At 33.5% G+C, this 21,469-nt stretch overlaps 1 protein-coding gene across 1 annotated transcript in view; it reads right to left on the bottom strand.

Annotated features, from left to right (window-relative positions):
• LOC142350377 (chloride channel protein ClC-Kb-like) overlaps positions 1-20,756 on the bottom strand; it is a 121,660-nt gene extending 100,904 nt beyond the window's left edge. Inside the window, exons 1-3 of the mRNA XM_075402224.1 lie at positions 20,506-20,756; positions 17,701-17,807; positions 3,658-3,806 (exon numbers count right to left, since the gene is read on the bottom strand). Coding sequence (XP_075258339.1) covers positions 3,658-3,765 — 108 coding nt within the window. The 5' untranslated portion in view covers positions 3,766-3,806; positions 17,701-17,807; positions 20,506-20,756. The remainder of the gene's footprint in view (positions 1-3,657; positions 3,807-17,700; positions 17,808-20,505) is intronic.
• Between the last annotated feature and the right edge of the window lie 713 nt (positions 20,757-21,469).

Here is a 21,469-nt window from a genome sequence, read left to right on the forward strand (position 1 = left end):
AAAAGCCAAAAATATGTTTTTTTTTCACCTTTGTTTTAAATTGCTGCTACTGAAATCCAACAAAAAATGTCCAAATCTTTTACTTTCATAAACAAGATAGACTTCTCAACACCTCGTGACTAGGTTGGCACAAACTTTCGCCAGCTTGACTAATTCTTGCTCCCACTTGAACAACACATGCTCCAAAACTTGAAAGGGACTAATTTTCAATGTCATAATAAGAGCTCATGGTTCAAAAAGAGTCATTACACTTGTGGCATCTTCAAAATCGAGCTCATGTTTGATACTGCAGTTTGCAAATTTTGGCATTCCCATTTGACTCACACGAAACAACGGTTCGATTAGAACGTATTTTTGAATTTTGTGTGTCGCCATGTATTAAATGAATTTTGACAACTTGACTACCAAAACATGAAACGACCAGCGAGCGGTTGGCGTCGGTTTTTACCTGCTGGGGCTTTGGGGTGCTAGCATTAGTGCGGGGGGAAGGGGTGAGCAGAGAGGGGGCAGTTATTTTGAAGTTTATATACTAAGGTACCTCAATCAATATAGCCATATAATTATATAATTTCCCCGAACTCCATTCAATTCCGATAAACGTTTATATTCTCACTTTAGATTTAGAAGTTGAGTGCAGATATCAGTTTATCGAGTGCGGTAAGCCCTGGATGAGCAAACAATTCATACCGTTTGACCTAAAAACTCATAAAAAGAGAGTAACAAAAGACCATGCGCACACAAATTCAGCTATTCATCATTTTGGTAAAATTTATCAAAAAAAGTCACTGTGGCTCGCTCCATGGCGCGCGATCAAATCGTTGTCACTAAAAACAACAGATACGACTAACTAAAAGACCTAAGACAAGTCCCGAAATGCAATCCCGTTTTGAATGAAAAAGTCTCTTAAGCTTCCTGTTGATTATCATATTGTGTCAATTCAAAAATCCCTCTGTGCAGTTAAAATCTACAAAGAAACCACATGAAAATTTGCAAGAATAAAAGATAATTACTTGAACGACAAAAAATGAAAAATATAAGCGACTAACGTCGGGCGAACTGCTCTCAGACGAACGGCTGGTTTCGTCAGTAGCTAGCAACGGTATAGTGAGGCTAGCTTTAGCTTAATTGAAGGGGGCGTGAGGTGTGAGCAGCGGGGGGGGGGGGTGCACCGGGACGGCGGTTTTTGGCTGCACAGGTACCTTACGGCATGAAAGATGTGCAGGGGTAACGATTGGAGAGGCGGGGGGGGGGGGTGAGTTGAGATGGGGGCTGATGTGGGGGATCTTGATCAACCTCTAAGAACCGCCATTCATACCATAAATATAAGTCTCCAAAACAGTTTCTGTGAATCGCAAGCTTGGATGCTAGTGAGCTGAAAGGCTCTAAGACCAATTAATGCCCACTGGGCACTACCCGCTATTATGTTTTTGAGGATGAAAAGTCAAATAGGTCGGACGAGAAATCCATTAAGCGAAAAATCGCATTACCAAAGTACGGCCGGACTAATATAATTGCTACAAACGTCGTTTGAGAGCCATGAAAAATGAAATTCGTTTGTAAACTTATTTTTCAAAATATTGTCGTTAAAACAAGTTTTCAGATCCAAAATCTATGAAAAAACCAAAAACATGCACGACTGCACAAACCTGGACAGACAAAAAACAGATTTAAGAACAAAACCTGGCCGAAGTTGAAAGAGCTGAAAAATTAGCAAATATTAAATTAAAAGTTGCAAAAAAATCTTGAACAATGTCTTCAGAACAATTTTTCTTTTTCAAAAATCTACTTTATTACCAGAAGTACCAGAGCAGTTTAAATAGTCCGAAAAATTTTCAAACGACCAAAGTTTTCCAGAATAACAAAAAATGCAAAATTCACAATGTTTTGTGTATAAATTGGCATTACCAATTAATTACCCGTACAAAACAGACATACTAGAAAAGATTCACCGAAACACTTACTTCACTGCTTAAAACCTATATAAATTGGAACCAAGGTCAATTGAAGAACCATGTGTCAAACCGCAACATTTTGTGCTGAAAAATTTCAGCATGTAGCATCTTCAGCACACCTAATACTTGAAAAAGCTACCAAAACCATCTTATAGGCTGTAGTGGAACTGAGAAGAAAGCTCCGTCATAAAAAAATGTGATAACAGATCTAACCAATTCAATCCAAACTCTTTGGATTATAAAAACAATACCAGTAATAGCCTTGCTATCACTTCGCGGCCATTATCACAAAAAAAAAATTGAAAAAGCACTCAACTGAACTGCAGGTGGACCAAAACAGGAACTTGCATGTCTGCTATTGCAGGTCGATTATAGCCTTCTTTAGCAACGCCTAACGCCTTCAATATAGTAGCAATTAAATTAAATTATTAGAGCTTAATATTGACCACAATTTAAATTATTAGAGCTTAACGGATATAATTTGAATAACGAAATCAAATTCGGCGCAATATTCACATGATTTTTAGCTACAAGTGCCACTATATATGAGCTCACTATATAGCACTAAATATTTCTAGATGAACAAGCGTACGAGCAGAACTATACTGAAAAACACAAAAAAAATATGCGGAAAATAGGCCAAATTTGAATTAACCGAAACAATTTTTATCGTATAACTGAACCAAAAACAGACGAAATGCTCTCCAACGGACAGCCAGGTGCCTACAAAGATACCAAAGGCCTTCCAATGCCGTTAATATAATTTATTATATAGCAATGATACGATTTGAAGTGAAAAAATGAAACCAATTTTGGCTCACTTTGCATTTCACTTTCAGTTGTAAACTGACGTCAAATGAGTTCAGCTGCCTAAAACTAGGAATGAGACCGCAATATTGAGAAGTCAACGCTATCAACAATTTTTCCATTGATTTTAAATTTTTGTTCCGGAGAAATTAACTAGCGAAGTTTGAAATGATTTGATTCAAAATTTTTCTCAAAAGTTGCTGATTCAAAATTTTTCCCATAACTGATTAACTCTCAGCCAGCAAACCACGTTTAGTCTATTAAACAAATTTTTGTTCATTATCTACCCGAGGAACCTGAAGATTTCCACCTTGACCTTGAACAAAATAGTAAAACAAGTTCAGTATGTTACAAAATGGAACTTTCTTACATTAGTATTCAACATTTATTATCTTTCAAAGTGAGTAATGCATTTGACGTAGGAAGTTTTTTGTTGAGAACTTTTATCTCATGCAATGAGTGAGGAAAAAATCACATCAATATTTGAAAGGGTGGAAAGCTTAAGGAAAAGAAAGCTCAAAAAGAAAGGGTGAATGAATTCGCGTCCAACTGTTATAATACATAGAAGGCTAAGTTATTAAAAACATTCGGTATCATAACTAATACGAGGTAAAACTAACGGGTATGATAAACTTGTACGCAAACTGGTAAATTGTAACCGGACTATTGAACTCAAACATAAGAGGGGATAAACTATGTATTATGGCATCGACTATTTTGGCAAATTGGGTATTTTGGCATTGGGTTAAATTGTAAGGCAACCGATTAGATGTTGCTAAATCGAAAATTGTTCCCTGAGAAAAACGTTAGAAACGAAAAATACTTAAGAAACGAAATAATATTGATATTAAATAAAAATTGATCTCTCTATAACATCAATAAAATAAACGGTTCTCACCAGTTCATTGTCTTGGGAGTCTGTTTTTGACTGGATTGTAGATCCATTTGATTGAGGATTTTGGCTGCTGGTGGTGTCGTTCTTGTGCGAATAGGTCACTGTGCTCATTTAGGGAAGGATAGAGGAACACGCAGAAGATATAGCCAACACTGAAACACAAGAAACACAACTGTCATCAACTCAAACATGGTTATCATACTGGTTAAAAAAGTGATATTCTGGTGAACAAACACATTTAGTAAAGCGCCTCTATCATGCTTGCGTGACTTTTCTTTTATAACATAACACCATTGTAAATGTACCCGAGTTTTTTCTAATTCCAATTTTTCCCCTGTATGTTAGGTTTTGAATATAAATCAATAATGTCGGAAGAATTGCTCCCAAATGACAAGCGGGAGGAGGTTAGCAGTAGACTGCTTCCGTCTATAATTTAATTGTTGGGCAAAAGGATGTCATTAGCTTGTTCATCTGCTTACACCAATTTTTGCAGCTAATAAAAAGCACTAATGAACCTAAGCGTACGCTCTAAGTTTAGCGATTAGCCTGAAAAAAGTCTTTGTTCTCGTTTCGTTATGTTTTTATAACTGTTTTCACACGTTAATTAGTCAAATTAATGGGCAAAAATCTTGAAAAAAAATTGATTTATACCTCAAGGCAAGCTTCTTGGGGGAAAATTATGGAAGCCCACGTACGTTTGTTTATTTTGCAAATCCATTGAAGATTGCCGCTTACACCAGAACAGCTGATAAAACTATCAAATTGCAGGCTACACGAAATAGGAATATTGCTTTCAAAGAAAAATATAACGCGATAAGTGTTTTTGGTGTGTTATTGAGTGAAAAAGGAAAATACGTGAATCTGAGAATTGCCGCAGCATTCCCTTTCTGAGACTAAGGCAATGCTGCGGCAGTTTGAGCTCGGCCGTACGCTTCTCAGAACTATATTCTTACATATGCTTAAATTCTGAATGAGAGCAATTTAGATCCCGCTAAATGAAAAACGTGAAAAAGTAACTCAAAAAATCAAATGGCCAGGCGAAAATCGATCAAAAGGAAAGTCGCTTTAACAAAGACTAAAGAGATCAAATTATTGGCCACACCAAAAAAACTGCTATAAACTCAACTGCTATAAACAAACTTTGTTTCAGAGTAACTAAAAATCTGAATTTAAAATGGTAATTTACCATTTCATATTTATTCAAATAAGTTTATCTATTAAAACGCCAGAGAAATTGCACAATTGTTTACAAAACATCGTTCTCACCGTAATTGCCTTTTGATAAAAATCTTTCATTTTAAAAAGTATATAAGGGAAGGAAAAATCAGAGTAAAGTCATCAGCAACTATTAAATCAAACCAATAGAAATGAAGCGGTGTCAAAAGTATCACTTCAACCAATCAAAAATTTGCCCGAAAAAGCTATAAAACTTCATACGTGAAATACAAGGAGGACAAAACATTCCAAAACAGATTTTGCACTTGCTTCTTTAATATTTCAACATCTAGGTAAAACAAAATCTTTCAAAAAACTATTTTAATATATAGTAAAAAAAAAGAGAACACTGAACTCGGAACCATGTCAAGAAGTATACAACTGATGTTTGTCCAGCAGTGTAAATTATTACAAATTACTCATTACTATAACGTTACAACAGAAACTCTCAGTGAAATCAATTTTCGTGGCATTTTAAATGAAAATAACGCATTAAGTTTATTCGTTTTTATACGTCAACCAAACAACAGTAAGTCTGGTCCATATTTCCAAATTTGAAGTCACGCCATGTTGAACAAGTAACCTTTCATAATCAAGGGTTCAAATTTAAAATTGAGCAAGCGAAAATTTTCAGCAGCTTGGGGAAAATTTTTTGTCTCATTTGATCTTAATTTCACTGCGCATTCCAATCTAGTACTGCCAATCTCACAAATGAGTTCTGCATTTTGCTATATACAAAATTCAGGTTCCAGAAAAATGTTTTTGTCCTGTTAGACTCATGAAGACTTTAAGTGACTAATAGACATCCAGTTGGTGGCGTAAAGCAGGTCGTAACTGTTTTTTTCCAAAATAAGTTGTAATCTTTTCGGTCGCGAAGAGTTTAACCGGGAGTGGGATTCGACTGCGTTTAATATCTTGAACAGATTCAAAATTTTTGTCGAAAATAATTTGCCCATAATGCCCAGTTTAGCTGTTCTTCCAATGATACCATTAGATTGTGCTCGATTGCATGAAAAACAAATGCTGAGTAGTGCAAATGACTTGATACCAATGTATTTCAGACGAATCTCAAAAACTTTTGTGGGATGGATTTTCTTATAGCAAAAATTCTTTTTTACTTTGCGCCAATTTTCGTAAGATATGTTCAACTTTCCCTTGAAATTTTTTATTGCTGTCTATATGAACCCCTAAATGTTTTAGATCAGGTTTCTCCTTCATCGGAATTGAATTTAGAGTGATCTGTTCATTGAAGTCTTTCTTTTTCCTCTTCCCAAAAATCATGAATCCAAATTTTGAGGTACATGATTTAGCTCGTGTTTATGAAAATATTGAATTAGTTTGTTAGAATTTTGTTCCAACTTGGCCTTACTTTTGTCAATGGAGGTATCAAAAGTTAAAATAACAGTATCGTAAGCATATTGTATAAGTTCAGTTTCATTGTCAATTCGTGTTGCCATATCAATAATACACATCAAATAAAAGCGGGTCAAATACTGTTCCTTGTGGTACACCTCTATGAAGCGTTATTTTGTTTGATATGCAGTGTTATAGGATAACAGAAAGGCAACGGTTTGTAACGAAACTTCCTATTAGATTATTTGAGCTTTCATCAAAAGCTAAGTTGTCTAACTTGATATCAAAAATTTCTTAATTGATTGAATCGAAAACTTTTGATAGGTCAAGGAAAGCTGTTGTGACAAAATCGTTTTTCAGTTTTGTTTTTGATGAATTCTGTGCCAAAATAATAGCGAATCGATTGTTGATTGCTTTCTCCTAAAACCATATTGGTTTTTACTGGGTATTGTCGCGGAAGTACTGACATATTTGATTCCTCAAGATGATTTCAATAATCTTAGAAAGGCACGATGTAATGGAGATCGGGCTAGAGTTATTAGTTTCTTCAGGTTCATCTTTCTTGTACAGCGGAACAACATGCGCTTGTTTAAGTTCATTGGGAAAGCAAGATAATTTAATGCAATAGTTCACATGCAATAGTTGTGATGGTCCGATTGGTTTACTTCTTCCCAGTGCCCTCATTGCACCATGACATCTGTAGTGGACATTGTGGGCCTTGGATCTTTCCAAGTGTAGAGAAACGATATTTTAATAGATTAGCAAATTTTTTGTTTGCGTTACGTAATCACCAAAAACAGTTCTCAATCTAAAAATTCTAGGTTTTATTTCAGAGTTTTTTTTATCATTTATTAGCATCCACTTTTTTCTGTCATTTTCTGCTGCTTCAATAATATTTCTATGAAATCTGTTAGTTTACATCGCTCTGGTAAACTTGCAGAGAAAATCTGGTATAGTTGAAAAGCAAACCATACAAATATTAAAGTCTAACACTGTACATAGGCTAGATAGAAGCAATTTTTGAGTGGTAATCACGTTTTAAATTTGATATTTTCTGCTCGTCTCGATGCCAATTGCTCAAGGCAGTGTCAACCTCATCATTATCCTCCAATGTGTACCATAACAACTAGCCGCGCAACAACGCAGACGATCCCATCTGCTTGTTTGTCTGTTTTCTCCGGTGTGATCAAATTTTGTTGTTTTGAAGTTGTATAGGCAAGTTAATGCCAATTTTCACGGAATTTAGGAATGCAAAATAATCAACGATGCCGGAATCGGACAAGAGCGGGCATCAGATCGCATTATTCTAATTTTTGAATACATCATGTTACGTTTCTCGATAATGCAATTTCTGAGAATTCGAAAATCTCTGGCTATGATAACATAAAGAATTAAACGATAAAACGATGGCTGTTTTCTTCGGAAGCATATAGGTGGGCATAAAATAACTCAGTTAAACAAATTTGGTTATACAAATTTAAGACAAAATTTTAAAAAAAAACGGGAGTAGATTTTAAGCCTAACTGTGAGCTCTCTGAGACAACAGCCCCAAAAAATTTACGCTATTTGTTAATTGAAGAAAGTTCCAAACTCCAAAAGGAAAATTTCAATATTACTTCAACTTCAAAAGGAGGTTACATTTAAGAAATAGGGCACTTCGATTTATTTCTTTTATGTTGATTTTTTCTACCTCTTTTACTGTTTGCAGCTGCTGTACTATATTGTCAAAAAATTGCAAGGATGGCTTTATACAAAAGTGGTAAAACTTACTTGAAAGTTGTCAAACTGGCTGAACAGAAAAAGAAATAAATACCTCTTGATTTGTAGGAAATGCTCTTCATATGATAATTGAATCACATAACAGACTATTTCCATTTAAAAGACACCATCAAAAAGTAAGTGTTTCGGTAACATTTTATACAAGGAATAAGCTTAAGAGAACATATAAAAATTGAGGTAATTTTAACTACGTAGTCAAGTAAAAACAGCCACTGGCCTATTTTCGTCGTTTAAAGAACAGCTGGGTAGCATAGTTTTTATCGTACACAGTTAAAACTAAAATGAAATTTCAAGAGCGTTTCTATCAATAGTATAAAGCCTTAAAAACTAAAAAAAAAGTTATTTTAAAAATCTTGAACTCAATTTGGCTCAAAATCAAAAAGTTTTCCTTGACAGTTAATTCCATAATATTGGCAACATATTCAATTTGAGATAACTTATTGAGACACTTGAAAGCGTTAGCTTATTCAAAATGTATCCGAGCGTAAACTTTTCTGGCTTTGAACAACTGAAAAGATTTAAAAATCAAAAGATATCCGACTAATAAATGAAAAATTATGTTCCAAACTTTTTTGCAAAATATTTTTCGCCTACTAACTATTAGTAAAAGCTAATTCATTTTTAGTTTTCGTTCTGCAATTATTATTTCCACTAAAACGACAGCTATTTACTAAACAATGCAACAACTGTGCGGAGACTATGAAGACTGTAACAACAAAGTTAACTTTTAATATGTGATACAACGCCCTTATTGTTTTAGACGCACGCCTTGATAACAACTGTGCTTTCTTTTATTTATAGATTCCAAAATTATAATATGATCAGGTTACAATACCCTACCCAATTTCCTTCCCCTATGAACAAAGTTTTTGTTGTCACTAGCCTGCGTGAACCAACTCCTTCTAGCTTTTGGACTGAATGGTTTGCATAGCTAGATCAATAAGAGGTGGGATGTTATAACAATTGCTAACTATTATAACAGTACAAAAAATAAATAGTAGATGGCTATACTCCACGGGAGATGGGGGTGTTGGGTCATACATTTATAAAAATAAGAAAGAAAGTGTCATGCATCGATTATAAATCAGTTAACCTGTAAGTAACAAAGCTTTTGAGAATTTGCTTTAATAGCAACTTTGAGAAACCGAAAAAAGGAAAATTTCGGCCACAGTATTTGCGATCTAGCGTCGTAAACTGCACTGCTACAGGATCATAGCAAAAACTTACAGCAAACAAAGAAACTTGAAGGCTCGGTAATCTGCGTTTGCACATAATGTTCTGACCCTGCTCATCGACAAGTTCTGCTCAATTGTCTACCAAAGGAGTAAGAGGTCTCAGATTTTGCTCAAAAATAATTGGTGCACGAACAAAAAATTGCTTCCAACTCGAATCACTTAGAAAAATGAATAATACCACATTAGCAGGCCGATGAGACTTGCAATTTTTAAGACTACGAAACAAACATAAAATCAAATGGACAATAACAAACATTGTAATAATTTGATATTTGACCTGTAATTAATCAGAATAGTTAGCAAGTTTCCGAAGATTGTACCAGCATTTTTCCGGTGTGTTAATACGGCAAACTGAAAAAGTGGACAAAAGAGTCTTATTTCGTGCCATTTTTGATTTAAAAAATGTGAATTTTGAAAATATAGCAAAAATTTTATCCAAAAAATGAATCAAACAGTTCAACAACACTGGTGAGTTAAAACCAACTGCACTATCATTAGCAAATTTAACATACTTTTTAACCAAATTGGCGAAAGATAGCGTAAAAATACAGAAAATGTGAACAATAACAATGAAAATCGGTCAAATGTTCACAAAATTTGAACCACGATAACTCCGCAGAAAAAACGAAATTCAAAAAAAAATCTTTTTAGTTATATATTATATGCTGGACGAGCTTTGTAATGATACCAATCAAAAGCCTCTAAGATAAATATATATCGATCGGCCCAAATTAACTGAACAAAAAACTCATTTGAGTATACAGACCACTAAAAAGGGTCAGAATTAATTTCGTTATTGTGATACAAATCAGCAATAAGCGAGGACAGATAAAAGAGATCATTCGGATCTGCTATTTCAATCTGCCCCTAATTACAAATGAACAATAATCACTCAATATAGATAATCGATTATATACCGAGCATCATTTATATTAAATTCAGTGCAAGAAATAAAATTCAGCAGAAAAACTAGTCCCCTTAAAATGGAAACAGATGACATGATAAAGGCGGATAAAATTCGTTTGATCAAGCACACATTATAAAACAATGAAACAAAAAGAAGCCTGTGGGTAGCACAGAAAGCTTCAATTATAGCAGTAAAACTATTTATCCTCTAAAACAACACTAAGAATATAAAGTTCAAGTAAATGATGGGACAAGAGGTTGCTAAAGTTTCCACTTGTGAAGAGCAGAAAATACACAGCGCACAAAATGCATACAAAAACGCATCCATACCGCTAACGCGCTGTGCAGATATATAAAAGTTAAAATGAATTTGGCTTTCGAAAAATTCATAGTGATTACGGTGAGAAGGAGGCGCGCATCTATGTCTCCACAGCTAGTTCCAACCTTGCCCAAACTAATAACCAGAGAGCTATTGCCTTCAGCAACTTTCGAGCAATTGAGATGAAAAAATTGTATCTTTAGAAACCATATAACATAGCAGGCATATTTCCAGACAATAGCCGCAAATAGAAAGTTGAGGCCACTTAGTTAACGAAACCAATAAAAGACAAAAAGATAGCCGGCAGATTGCAGTAATAGCTGCCAAATAGACTTGCGTGAAGTAAAAAAAAGACAGAAACAGAAATGCGCTGAAAAAACCATCGCCGCCTCTTCAAAAGTATATACGTATTTTTTAAAAAGCAAACTTTTCATCACACGTTACTTACCTCACCCAATTTTGTTGAGTGAGGTAAGTAACGCATGATCAAAATCTAGTAGTGGCAGCTGAGGAACTTTAATTCATAAGTAGAAATTTTCTGGGTGAAAATCTTTGGAAGTTCGAAGCCGCGATCTCCCGGAGAACAGTCAGAGATCTTAACAAATTTTAGATACCGCCCTCAAAAACTCGAATTCCCATCACGCAAAGAGCATGAAATCAAGTGGGGAAAACGTCACTCAAAATCACACAAAAAAGTCATTACAATCTCAATTTAGATCTTCAAAATAAGTGCAGAAATAATTCTATTGAGTAACGGAGGTCATCACAAGATTGCTATAGAAGCATACAACGAATAAAGCAACAAATGGCAAATCACACGCGCACGCACGCACACGCACACACACACATACACACACACACAAAAAAAAACACACACACACAAACACACATGTTCAGCTGCCGAGTGGTAGAAGTCACGGAATAAGGAGCACTTTGATTTCTTGGCGCGTGATACAATTATGGTAAAAAAAAAATACGCGACAACAATTAATTAGACAAAAAAAATCTCAATGAGCCTCGATATTGCTTCGTGGCTATTAAAAAACTTTTAAATATAGCAACGAAGGAAAGGGTATCCCACAGTAAGAAATCAAGCAAAATAAAAAAATTTACAAAAACATGTTGAAAATCAGGGTCGCAGAAGCCATTTAAGTCAATAGGTACGCATCAATTTCTGTCAAGCAGATCAAAATTGCTAGTCATCAGAAAAATCATACCACCCTCTAAAAACGACGCTTTTGTCAAATCCATCGAATTCAGAAAATGCTCAACGCGACACTCGCGAAAGCATCATCAGGCATCATTTAGTATCAAGAATTGAGAACAAACGGCAATACCGGCCAAAAGTAAAAGCTGGCATCAAATATTAGAAAGTGGTGTCCAGATCGCTTTTCCATTGAGTATGCTGGAATCTCCAAAAGCAAAACAGTTAGGGCATAATCTCAGTTTTCATTCAAATCAAAGAATGCCAAGATTAAAAAAGGCAAAGAATTTCGAAAAAAAATTGTAGAATCTGTTTTCAGCATTATAAGTTATAGAATCTATACTTTCTGCCATTCATAAGAGCAAACAAAAACCGGAAAAAATACCCATTAAAAATTACACGATATTTGTTCCGACCCCTCTTGAGGGGGGGAGGAACTATATACTCAACTGGGTTTTTACAATTCAAAGAATTTAAATTGTTTTGGGGCGCCGTCTTTTTTTTAAGATCTGTTCACACATTTTCATGATTTTTGAAGTCAAATTGGAGTAGTGATTTTGGTCACGCCGAAACAGGAAGTGGAGCGAAAAAGCGAGTGGTTTTTCGGCGTGAAATTTTTTTGATCTAAATTCAAAGTAGAGTGAGGTAACGGTGTTTAAACAAAAATTCGCTTTCTCGCTAGTGGTTTTTTGTTCACATGCGGCAATTTCACTTTGATTTTTACTGTTTTTTCGATTTTTTGGATCGGATTTTTTCCTGAATGGTTTTCCCAATCCATTCATAGTCCGTTCTTTGAATTGTACGTCAGGACTTGTCCTGCTATTTTTTTTTTGTTCAGTCAATTTTGGCCGATCGATATATTCATCGTACAGAGTTCAGACTGGTATCATTAGAAAGCTTGTCCACCGTAGAATATGAAATTAAAAAGATTTTTTGATTTTCGTTTTGTGACAGGGAGATATCGAGGTTTAAACTTTTGAGAAAATAGAGTGAATTCCGTTGATTTCATTCACCTTTTTTCGGAAATTTTGACTAAAATTTCGCCAATTTTGATAAAATTTAATACAATTTTTCATGAAAATGTTGTTGATTTTACGGCTAAAGACAAAATACATTGTCGCCTATTTTCATTGAATTTTTTGTCAGAAATTCCGGCTAAAAATTTCACAAAATTCAGACTTTTTCATCAAAAACAGCACGAAATAAGTTTCTTTAGTCCACTCTGATTAAATTTGCAGGAAGTGCACACCCAAACACCACTATCACAATCTTTGTAGCCTGAAAAGGGGGCTAATTCCGCTTAAACTTCCGTGGAGAGTGCTCTGTAAATAAAACTTTGCCGTTTTTTGCTAACTTTATTGGTTGATTATCAAAAACGCAGCATTTACTTTTGATTTTTTAACAAACAAATTATCTATATCAATGACATCCCAAACATTAAATATTCCTATTGGACAATCAACATTAGCACCACTAGTTCTGTACCAATCTTGGACCGTTACAATCCAAAAATAATTCGGATTGTCATCAGTCGGTTTTTTATTAAAAAAAATCAATCTTTTTTATATTAATTAAAAAACAGAACATTTCAAATCAAAGCTCACTAGTGATAGGTCCTATTGGCTTCCTAATTAGCTCAAAATTGATTTATCTAGTTGATTGCTTGAATGCTTATGGTCTTTTTGACTTTTAAAATACTTGATTTTTAAATAAAAAATGGCTTATTGAACTTTGCCTCCATTTTTCTCTTACTTTGGTCAACTTGTAGCTTAATGTCAGCAATCAAAGAGTACTCCTTCTTTCTACTGAATTCAAATTTAGTCTTTATTGCGGTTTTACGACTTAAAATATGGTGTTCTGGCTTTGATACTACTAGATTTCACAATTTTTTTTAATTTTTAGGTATTTGACCATTTTTCATGTTTTCTAGTTTTGTCAAATTATGACGTTATTGTGAGTTCATATATCACATTTTCGCGTTCAAAATAACCCAAATTGATAATTTTTAAATCATTACTGATATAGATTGTGGTTCTTTACCGCTTCAACAATACTTTCTCGAAGAATTTAATTGAATTTTTTAATTTTGTCTTTAACTTTTGTTTTTGCTTTGTCTTTTTAGACGTATTTAATTTCTTGTACAATTACCCGGTTTGATGGATTTCTCCTGGGAGAGTAGATGAGCCGATGTTCTGATATTAGGAGATACATAATGGCTTTCTTGACTTTGAAAACAATTGTTTTCCAAAATTAAAAGAAAAAACATTTCAACTTCCTAATTTTGTTCCATTTATTGTCTGTTTGTTACCTGGTCTCGTTAAATAAAGGTTAAAGATGACATTATTTTCGTCAGGGGAAGGCGTCAAAAGGGATTGGTGTCACAAAATCTAATGTTTTTAAAGAATTCGTTATGAATTTACTGTCTTTGTAACGGGTTTTTCACAAAAAAAGTAATTTAATTTTTGATTTTTGTCATATTTGACATTCTTTTTGTAGACGTAAGACATGTTCTGGATAATTGCAGGTCTTGAGGGCTTCCTTTGGAAGAATAAACGAACCTATTCAATTTTTTCATTTGGTTATTAATGGCTTCCATGTCTTTGGAAATAAATTTTCTTTGTAGCCTGAACAATCTTTGTAGCCTGAAAAGGGGGCTAATTCCGCTTAAACTTCCGTGGAGAGTGCTCTGTAAATAAAACTTTGCCGTTTTTTGCTAACTTTATTGGTTGATTATCAAAAACGCAGCATTTACTTTTGATTTTTTAACAAACAAATTATCTATATCAATGACATCCCAAACATTAAATATTCCTATTGGACAATCAACATTAGCACCACTAGTTCTGTACCAATCTTGGACCGTTACAATCCAAAAATAATTCGGATTGTCATCAGTCGGTTTTTTATTAAAAAAAATCAATCTTTTTTATATTAATTAAAAAACAGAACATTTCAAATCAAAGCTCACTAGTGATAGGTCCTATTGGCTTCCTAATTAGCTCAAAATTAATTTATCTAGTTGATTGCTTGAATGCTTATGGTCTTTTTGACTTTTAAAATACTTGATTTTTAAATAAAAAATGGCTTATTGAACTTTGCCTCCATTTTTCTCTTACTTTGGTCAACTTGTAGCTTAATGTCAGCAATCAAAGAGTACTCCTTCTTTCTACTGAATTCAAATTTAGTCTTTATTGCGGTTTTACGACTTAAAATATGGTGTTCTGGCTTTGATACTACTAGATTTCACAATTTTTTTTAATTTTTAGGTATTTGACCATTTTTCATGTTTTCTAGTTTTGTCAAATTATCACGTTATTGTGAGTTCATATATCACATTTTCGCGTTCAAAATAACCCAAATTGATAATTTTTAAATCATTACTGATATAGATTGTGGTTCTTTACCGCTTCAACAATACTTTCTCGAAGAATTTAATTGAATTTTTTAATTTTGTCTTTAACTTTTGTTTTTGCTTTGTCTTTTTAGACGTATTTAATTTCCTGTACAATTACCCGGTTTGATGGGCTTCTCCTGGGAGAGTAGATGAGCCGATGTTCTGATATTAGGAGATACATAATGGCTTTCTTGACTTTGAAAACAATTGTTTTCCAAAATTAAAAGAAAAAACATTTCAACTTCCTAATTTTGTTCCATTTATTGTCTGTTTGTTACCTGGTCTCGTTAAATAAAGGTTAAAGATGACATTATTTTCGTCAGGGGAAGGCGTCAAAAGGGATTGGTGTCACAAAATCTAATGTTTTTAAAGAATTCGTTATGAATTTACTGTCTTTGTAACGGGTTTTTCACAAAAAAAGTAATTTAATTTTTGATTTTTGTCACATTTGACATTCTTTTTGTAGACGTAAGACATGTTCTGGATAATTGCAGGTCTTGAGGGCTTCCTTTGGAAGAATAAACGAACCTATTCAATTTTTTCATTTGGTTATTAATGGCTTCCATGTCTTTGGAAATAAATTTTTTTGATAAAAATAAGTTTTACATAATCTTGCTTTTTTTCTTTTTGGTCTAATTCAGGGGCTTCCTTTGGAAAAATGGACGAACCTATTTAACTTTTTCATTTTGTAATTAATGGCTTTCAAGTCTTTGGAAATAAATTTTTTTCGAAAAAAAAAACAAGTATTACATAATTTTACATTTTTTTCTTTTTTTGTCCAATTGTTGCTTATTTTCATTAATGAGCGGCCATTTAATACATTATCGGTGTTCGACGAAAGTGCACTCGAACATATTTTGGGGCCAAAGTACAGCTTCCAAAGCTCAAACATATTTTGCACTCGAACATATTTTGGGGCTTTACAGCTTCCAAAGCATTTTCTGGCAAGTTTTAATTGATTTTTAGTTTGTTTAGTTTGTTGTCTAATTTTTGCTCTTTTTTAACTGCATAAAAAATTGAATACCGAGAGTTCTTAATTCCCTTCTATAGAAACATTGGTAATTGTAAAAATATGGGATATTTTAGTTGATTCCTAATGGTTTTCATTGCTTTGAAATTAATTGTTTTTTTTAAAAAAAATTCAGCGACCTAATTAGCCAACTTTAAAGTTTCTGTTCTTTTCTGTCTAATTGTTACCAAGCTTTATCATGAGCTGGTGAATCGCCATTTTTTTCTGGTGAACTACAAGTCATTTTGTTTATTTTCAGTTTTATCTGACGCTATTTTGACTTTGTTATTAAGTTTTGTTTTTTTAAAACGGACATAAATTTTTTTGATGTAATTAATGTTTGTTGTTGTTGTTGTTTGATTTTGCCGTTCGTCTTCGCTCGCTTTCTTAATATCGGCATTTCTCATCAATCTAATGCATCATTTTTTACTCCACTGAGTTATTTGCTTTGGAGGCCATCTTTTCGTTCATACATTCGTTATTTGAAAAATACTTGAATTTTTTGTGTTTTTCTATCTGTTCCTCATTTGGTAGACAATTATGCCAAAATTGTGGATGAGCAGGGTCGGAACATTATGTGCGATCGCACATTACCGAGCCGCCTTGTTTGTTTCAAAAAATGGAACAGAGGCGAAAAAGATTTGAGGTCTGCCTGACCAAATGAAGCCTTGTCTATTACCTCATATCGAAAAGTTCAGAAAACTACACCTGCTTGTGTTTTATTAGGTTATTTCGTTGCAAAGCCGAACCTATCATTGAAACGCATGCAAACATAACGGGAAAACTAGAGCACCAATGAAAAATGAAATTTTGGATTTCAAAATAGAGGATCGGTTTGATGCCCAGAGCCAGCCGTTAATTAGTGATGGAAACCAAAAAAAGGTTCTGCAGAAAAAGTGCTCTGTAACAACTTTCAAATAACACACTTTGTGTCTTCCTCCAATGTATAAATGTGGGAGTCAAAAATGACAGCGCAAAAAAGCTACGCTAGCATAGATTTCCATTCAAGAACCTTGCATTGAGTTATTATCGTAAAACTTTACTTTAACAAGGAAATCTGTTCATTATTGCATTCTGCGTATTATTATTAAGTTAGAGGCAACTGCTCTGTATTCTGCACAGAGCAAAAAATAGACATTCGTCCGGCAATTTCTGGCTGCTGTCTGAGGTCTAGTAGAAATTAACCAAAAAATATTAATGCTAAGAGTATGTATTACGAATCAGGCTAAAAATGCTCGCTACGTCCCACCGCTGTATTAAATCCACTTAAAAATAATACAATGAGCTATCGCCGATATAATTTAGAACGATTTTTCTAGAAATAAACTTAAAGTCCTTTTTAAATTTGGTTACGAAATTTTTAGCCTATCTAATCATTAATGACTGGAATTGAAACAATGGCAGCCGCAACAAAAAAGACTTTCAACTGAAAATAACTTTAGCAAAAAACCAAACCTATTTAGTTTTCCAGTACTTTGTTTCGACCGATTAAAAAACTTCTGACAACTTAACAATAACTTGATTTCACAAGTTCAATAATTTCCAGAAGATTACTTTTACCGCAGTTAGAAAAATAAGATTTCGGGAACATTGTTTATAACATAAAGCAGTAAAATCAAGGCACGAACTCACCAGTTGTAATTCATTGGAGGTCACCCGGTGATAACTTATCATTGGACATGAATAAAGAGCGATGGTAATTATTCAGCAATTCGATCATCAATCATACCAACTCATATCTGAAATTGTTATTTCCGAGTAAGAGCAACAGAAAATCTAAATAATTTACCTGCACATTTTGCAAACTGATCTTCACTGCAACGCTTCAAGTTATTATTATAAACTCACGGCTTCCGATTAATAATATTTAAAATATATAACTTGATAGAATGTTGGAGCCCAGAAAATGCAATGTCCTTATAACCTAAAAGTCTTTTACCTCAAATACAGTATATTAATTGAGAACTCTCATTGGCTCTTAAGGTAAGATAAAATCCGTTAATCATCCATTGTTGATTTTTGACAAAGAAAAACTGACCTCAATATGACTGGGAGTGGATTTCGAACACCAATTAGAAACCAGGATCGGAATTCCGAAAAATGACCGCACGTCAACAAAAATCACAAAACTCACAAAAAAACCAAATTTCCACAGGTGAGCGCATAGGTAAAATAACATTTGGTTCAAACACTGTTTTCTTAGTCTACTTTTAAGTTAGAGTGAACAAAAATCCACGCCACAAAACCACTCGCTCTTTCGCCTCAAATCTCGTTTGGGCATGATCGAAATCAGCACCAAAATTTGACTTCAAACATCATCAAAATGTGTGAACAGATCATTACAAAATCATCCTCAAGACTCCAGAAACGACTATTAGTAAATCTCGACGTAGGCCTGTCATTTTACTAGATTTTATTATCCAACAAAAAAATGACAAAAAAATTCTCAAAACTCTTTAAAAGGCGTGACTCTAAAAAAGATCTTTTCAGCAGACCCTAGGATACTATCAGTTCATGCTCATAGAAGCAATGCGAATAACGGACAAATAAAATCGAAATGACGAACGGAAAAAAACAGAAGCGGAAGGCCTAAAAGTTAAAATCCTTCAGGAAAAATTTTGAAGTTGCGTAATAACAACTGTTCTCTAGATACCCCAGTATATCAATCACATATAGCCGCACAACAGATACAACACATAAAAAACAATTAAAACGAAAGTAAAATTTAAAATTGCTCCATTTATTTCAGAGACAGGCATATCAAAAATTCAAATGTCAATTCTTCGTAAAAAAATTTTTTATAGTTGAATACATGGTTGAGCGAAACGAAAACATTAGGAAAAGCGACAGAAAAGCATTAATACGGAAAATTACAAAAATGAAAAAAGGGGGCTATGTTTGATTTATTAACCAATTTCCTTCGACAAAACCATTTAAAATTGAAACCATTCTGATCAAGATTTTTATAAAACATCATAAATATTAAATGGAGACAGGAAACCCCCCATAGACTGTAAAATCTTCAAAGTTGAAAACTACAAAGAGAGCATGTAGAACGGTATAAAACACCAAATTACTCAAAATAGCCTCAAACGTTTTAACAGAAACTTGAATGGTCAAACAAATTCGAAATTTAAAAAAATGCTAAAACGTGATAAAAACCCACAAAAATGGGTGATACAAATAATATAGAGTTTAAATGGAAAACACTCTTTATCCCCGGTTTTTGAGTTTTAATCAGCAAATAGAACGAAACCCTAGTGGCGTGCGGGATTTACTCTTGAATATTACTTCAATAAAACTTCAACAAAAGATTTTTTGAAAATTCGAAGATCACAATTTCCGTTTCAGTCGTAAAAAGACAGCGCGCCAATACAACTCAAATAAATTGAATTACAAAAAAAACGGATCTGTTCTGTTTCGACCCCTCTAGTTACAATTTGTGTTGTTATATAGAATGTTACTGTTAAAAAATTAACACGTGTGCCTGAAGAGCTTAAAAGTCATATGTCCAATATAGATATCATATGTCAGTATAGATCCAAAAATTACACCCAAAAATGACAATGAATTCGAGGGCAAAAAGATTTTAAAATTGAGGCTACAAGAGGGAAAAAACGCACTTTGATTGCTGAAAAAACTAGAACAACTAGAAATTCAAAACTAAATTCAAGGTCTAACAGTCAAACTCACCACCAGAAATTAATTAAAAAAAAAATTAAAAGCAATACCTAAAGTGCAGGCAGGACTCAAACGCCCACTAAAGGGTTTATAAAACAACACTATATAAGGGAAAAAAACCGGCTGTTCTATTGACATTGCTGACCAATCTTAACTAAAATTAACAAATGTATCCATGCCACATGTTAGAACAATTAAGTTGATGCGACTGACATAGGAAAAAATAAAAGACAGATCTCAAACCAGCTCTCGCACCTTTTCAACCTTCTCCGAAGATTAAATTCTCCGTATTCAAAAACAAGAAAAAATATTGAAGTAAATCAAACAATACTTGCAGGAACATTTCCTTCTCGAAGACTGGTAGCAAAATATAAAACTTTACTGAAGAACAAGCCTACCGCGTATATTTATTCACACATTTTGAAAAAAGAGGTAGAACAAACAGATAAATCCTATTTGAAACAGACCAAACTCAATATGTCTTCAGCCAAGAAATATTCGAAATACCCCCCAAATAAGTACTTTCATCTTCATATTCTAAGTTTCCCAATTATGACTAGCCAATGGCAACAAATAGTCACCAAATTATTGAAAATCATCACCAGGTTACTTAAAATCGTTACCAGGTAATTCAATTCTCTCTTCTTCAATAGATTTTGAAATTTTTGACATCAAATAAAAAAAACTAGAAATTTTGGAATTATGTTGAAACAGTCTTAATTCTTTCAATTATAAACGGAAAGATGACTCACTTACCTGTGTTCAAAAATAGGTCAGACTGTCGAAAGGTCCAATAATTGTTCTTTAGATTTACTTAAACTTACTAGCAAAATTGAACAACAAACTCAAAGTGTTGATCTTTGAATTCGAATAAACACACGTCATTTCGATTCCGTAGCCTTGTTAATTGGAGCTAATAAACTTGTCAACGTGAATATTTAATCTGTTAATAATGTAAAAAGCAAACTTGATCTTTCAGTAGTTAATTGATTTCAATTTAAAGCAGTAAATTGATCAAATTTTTGAATACTTTTTAACTAATTTGCTAACGTTAAACAAAGAATGTCATTATACTGTAAAAGCGAACAAAATTCAGTTATAAATACTAAACCAGTGCAACAAAGTTAAATAGCAAAAAATCATTAATTTATAACAAATATAACTAGCTCAGTTATTTAAGCGGCACAGTTGCTGCTTCAATTAAATGCGGTTTTCAATGATCCAGAAAACTATAAAAGGATCAACTTTTTTGTTCTCTAAATTAAATTTGCAACAATAGAACACTTCATGGAAACTAGTGTTAATATTTGAATAGAAAAATATTACAAATATGAATAGCTGGATAAATATCACCAAATGCAAATAGCTGAAATAGTAACGCTTGTGTAACGCGTTTTTGCTTTAACTTGGTCATTTTCAAATTTCGCATTCAAGTTATAAAATACGCTCAAAACGCGCTTAAAATTGGAACAATTGGAAAATAATTCCAATTCTAATAAATGAGACAGTCACATTTAAGCAAAGCTTGTTTTTAATGCGAAGCTGACGCCTGACTTATTAAATGTTAAACTGTTTTCAGATCAACTGACATGCAAGTGTGTTTGACGTACGTCAGTTACGAAAAACTCCAGCCGACACCTCTGCAAAAAAAATATTCTCATAAGGAAGAGCGTGGACTAACCATTGCAGCTAATACAAACACATGTGCAAAGGTGAAAGA

This window comes from Convolutriloba macropyga, chromosome 12 (genome assembly GCF_964194025.1).
Source record: "Convolutriloba macropyga chromosome 12, txConMacr16.3, whole genome shotgun sequence".
Taxonomy (NCBI): domain Eukaryota; kingdom Metazoa; phylum Xenacoelomorpha; order Acoela; family Convolutidae; genus Convolutriloba; species Convolutriloba macropyga.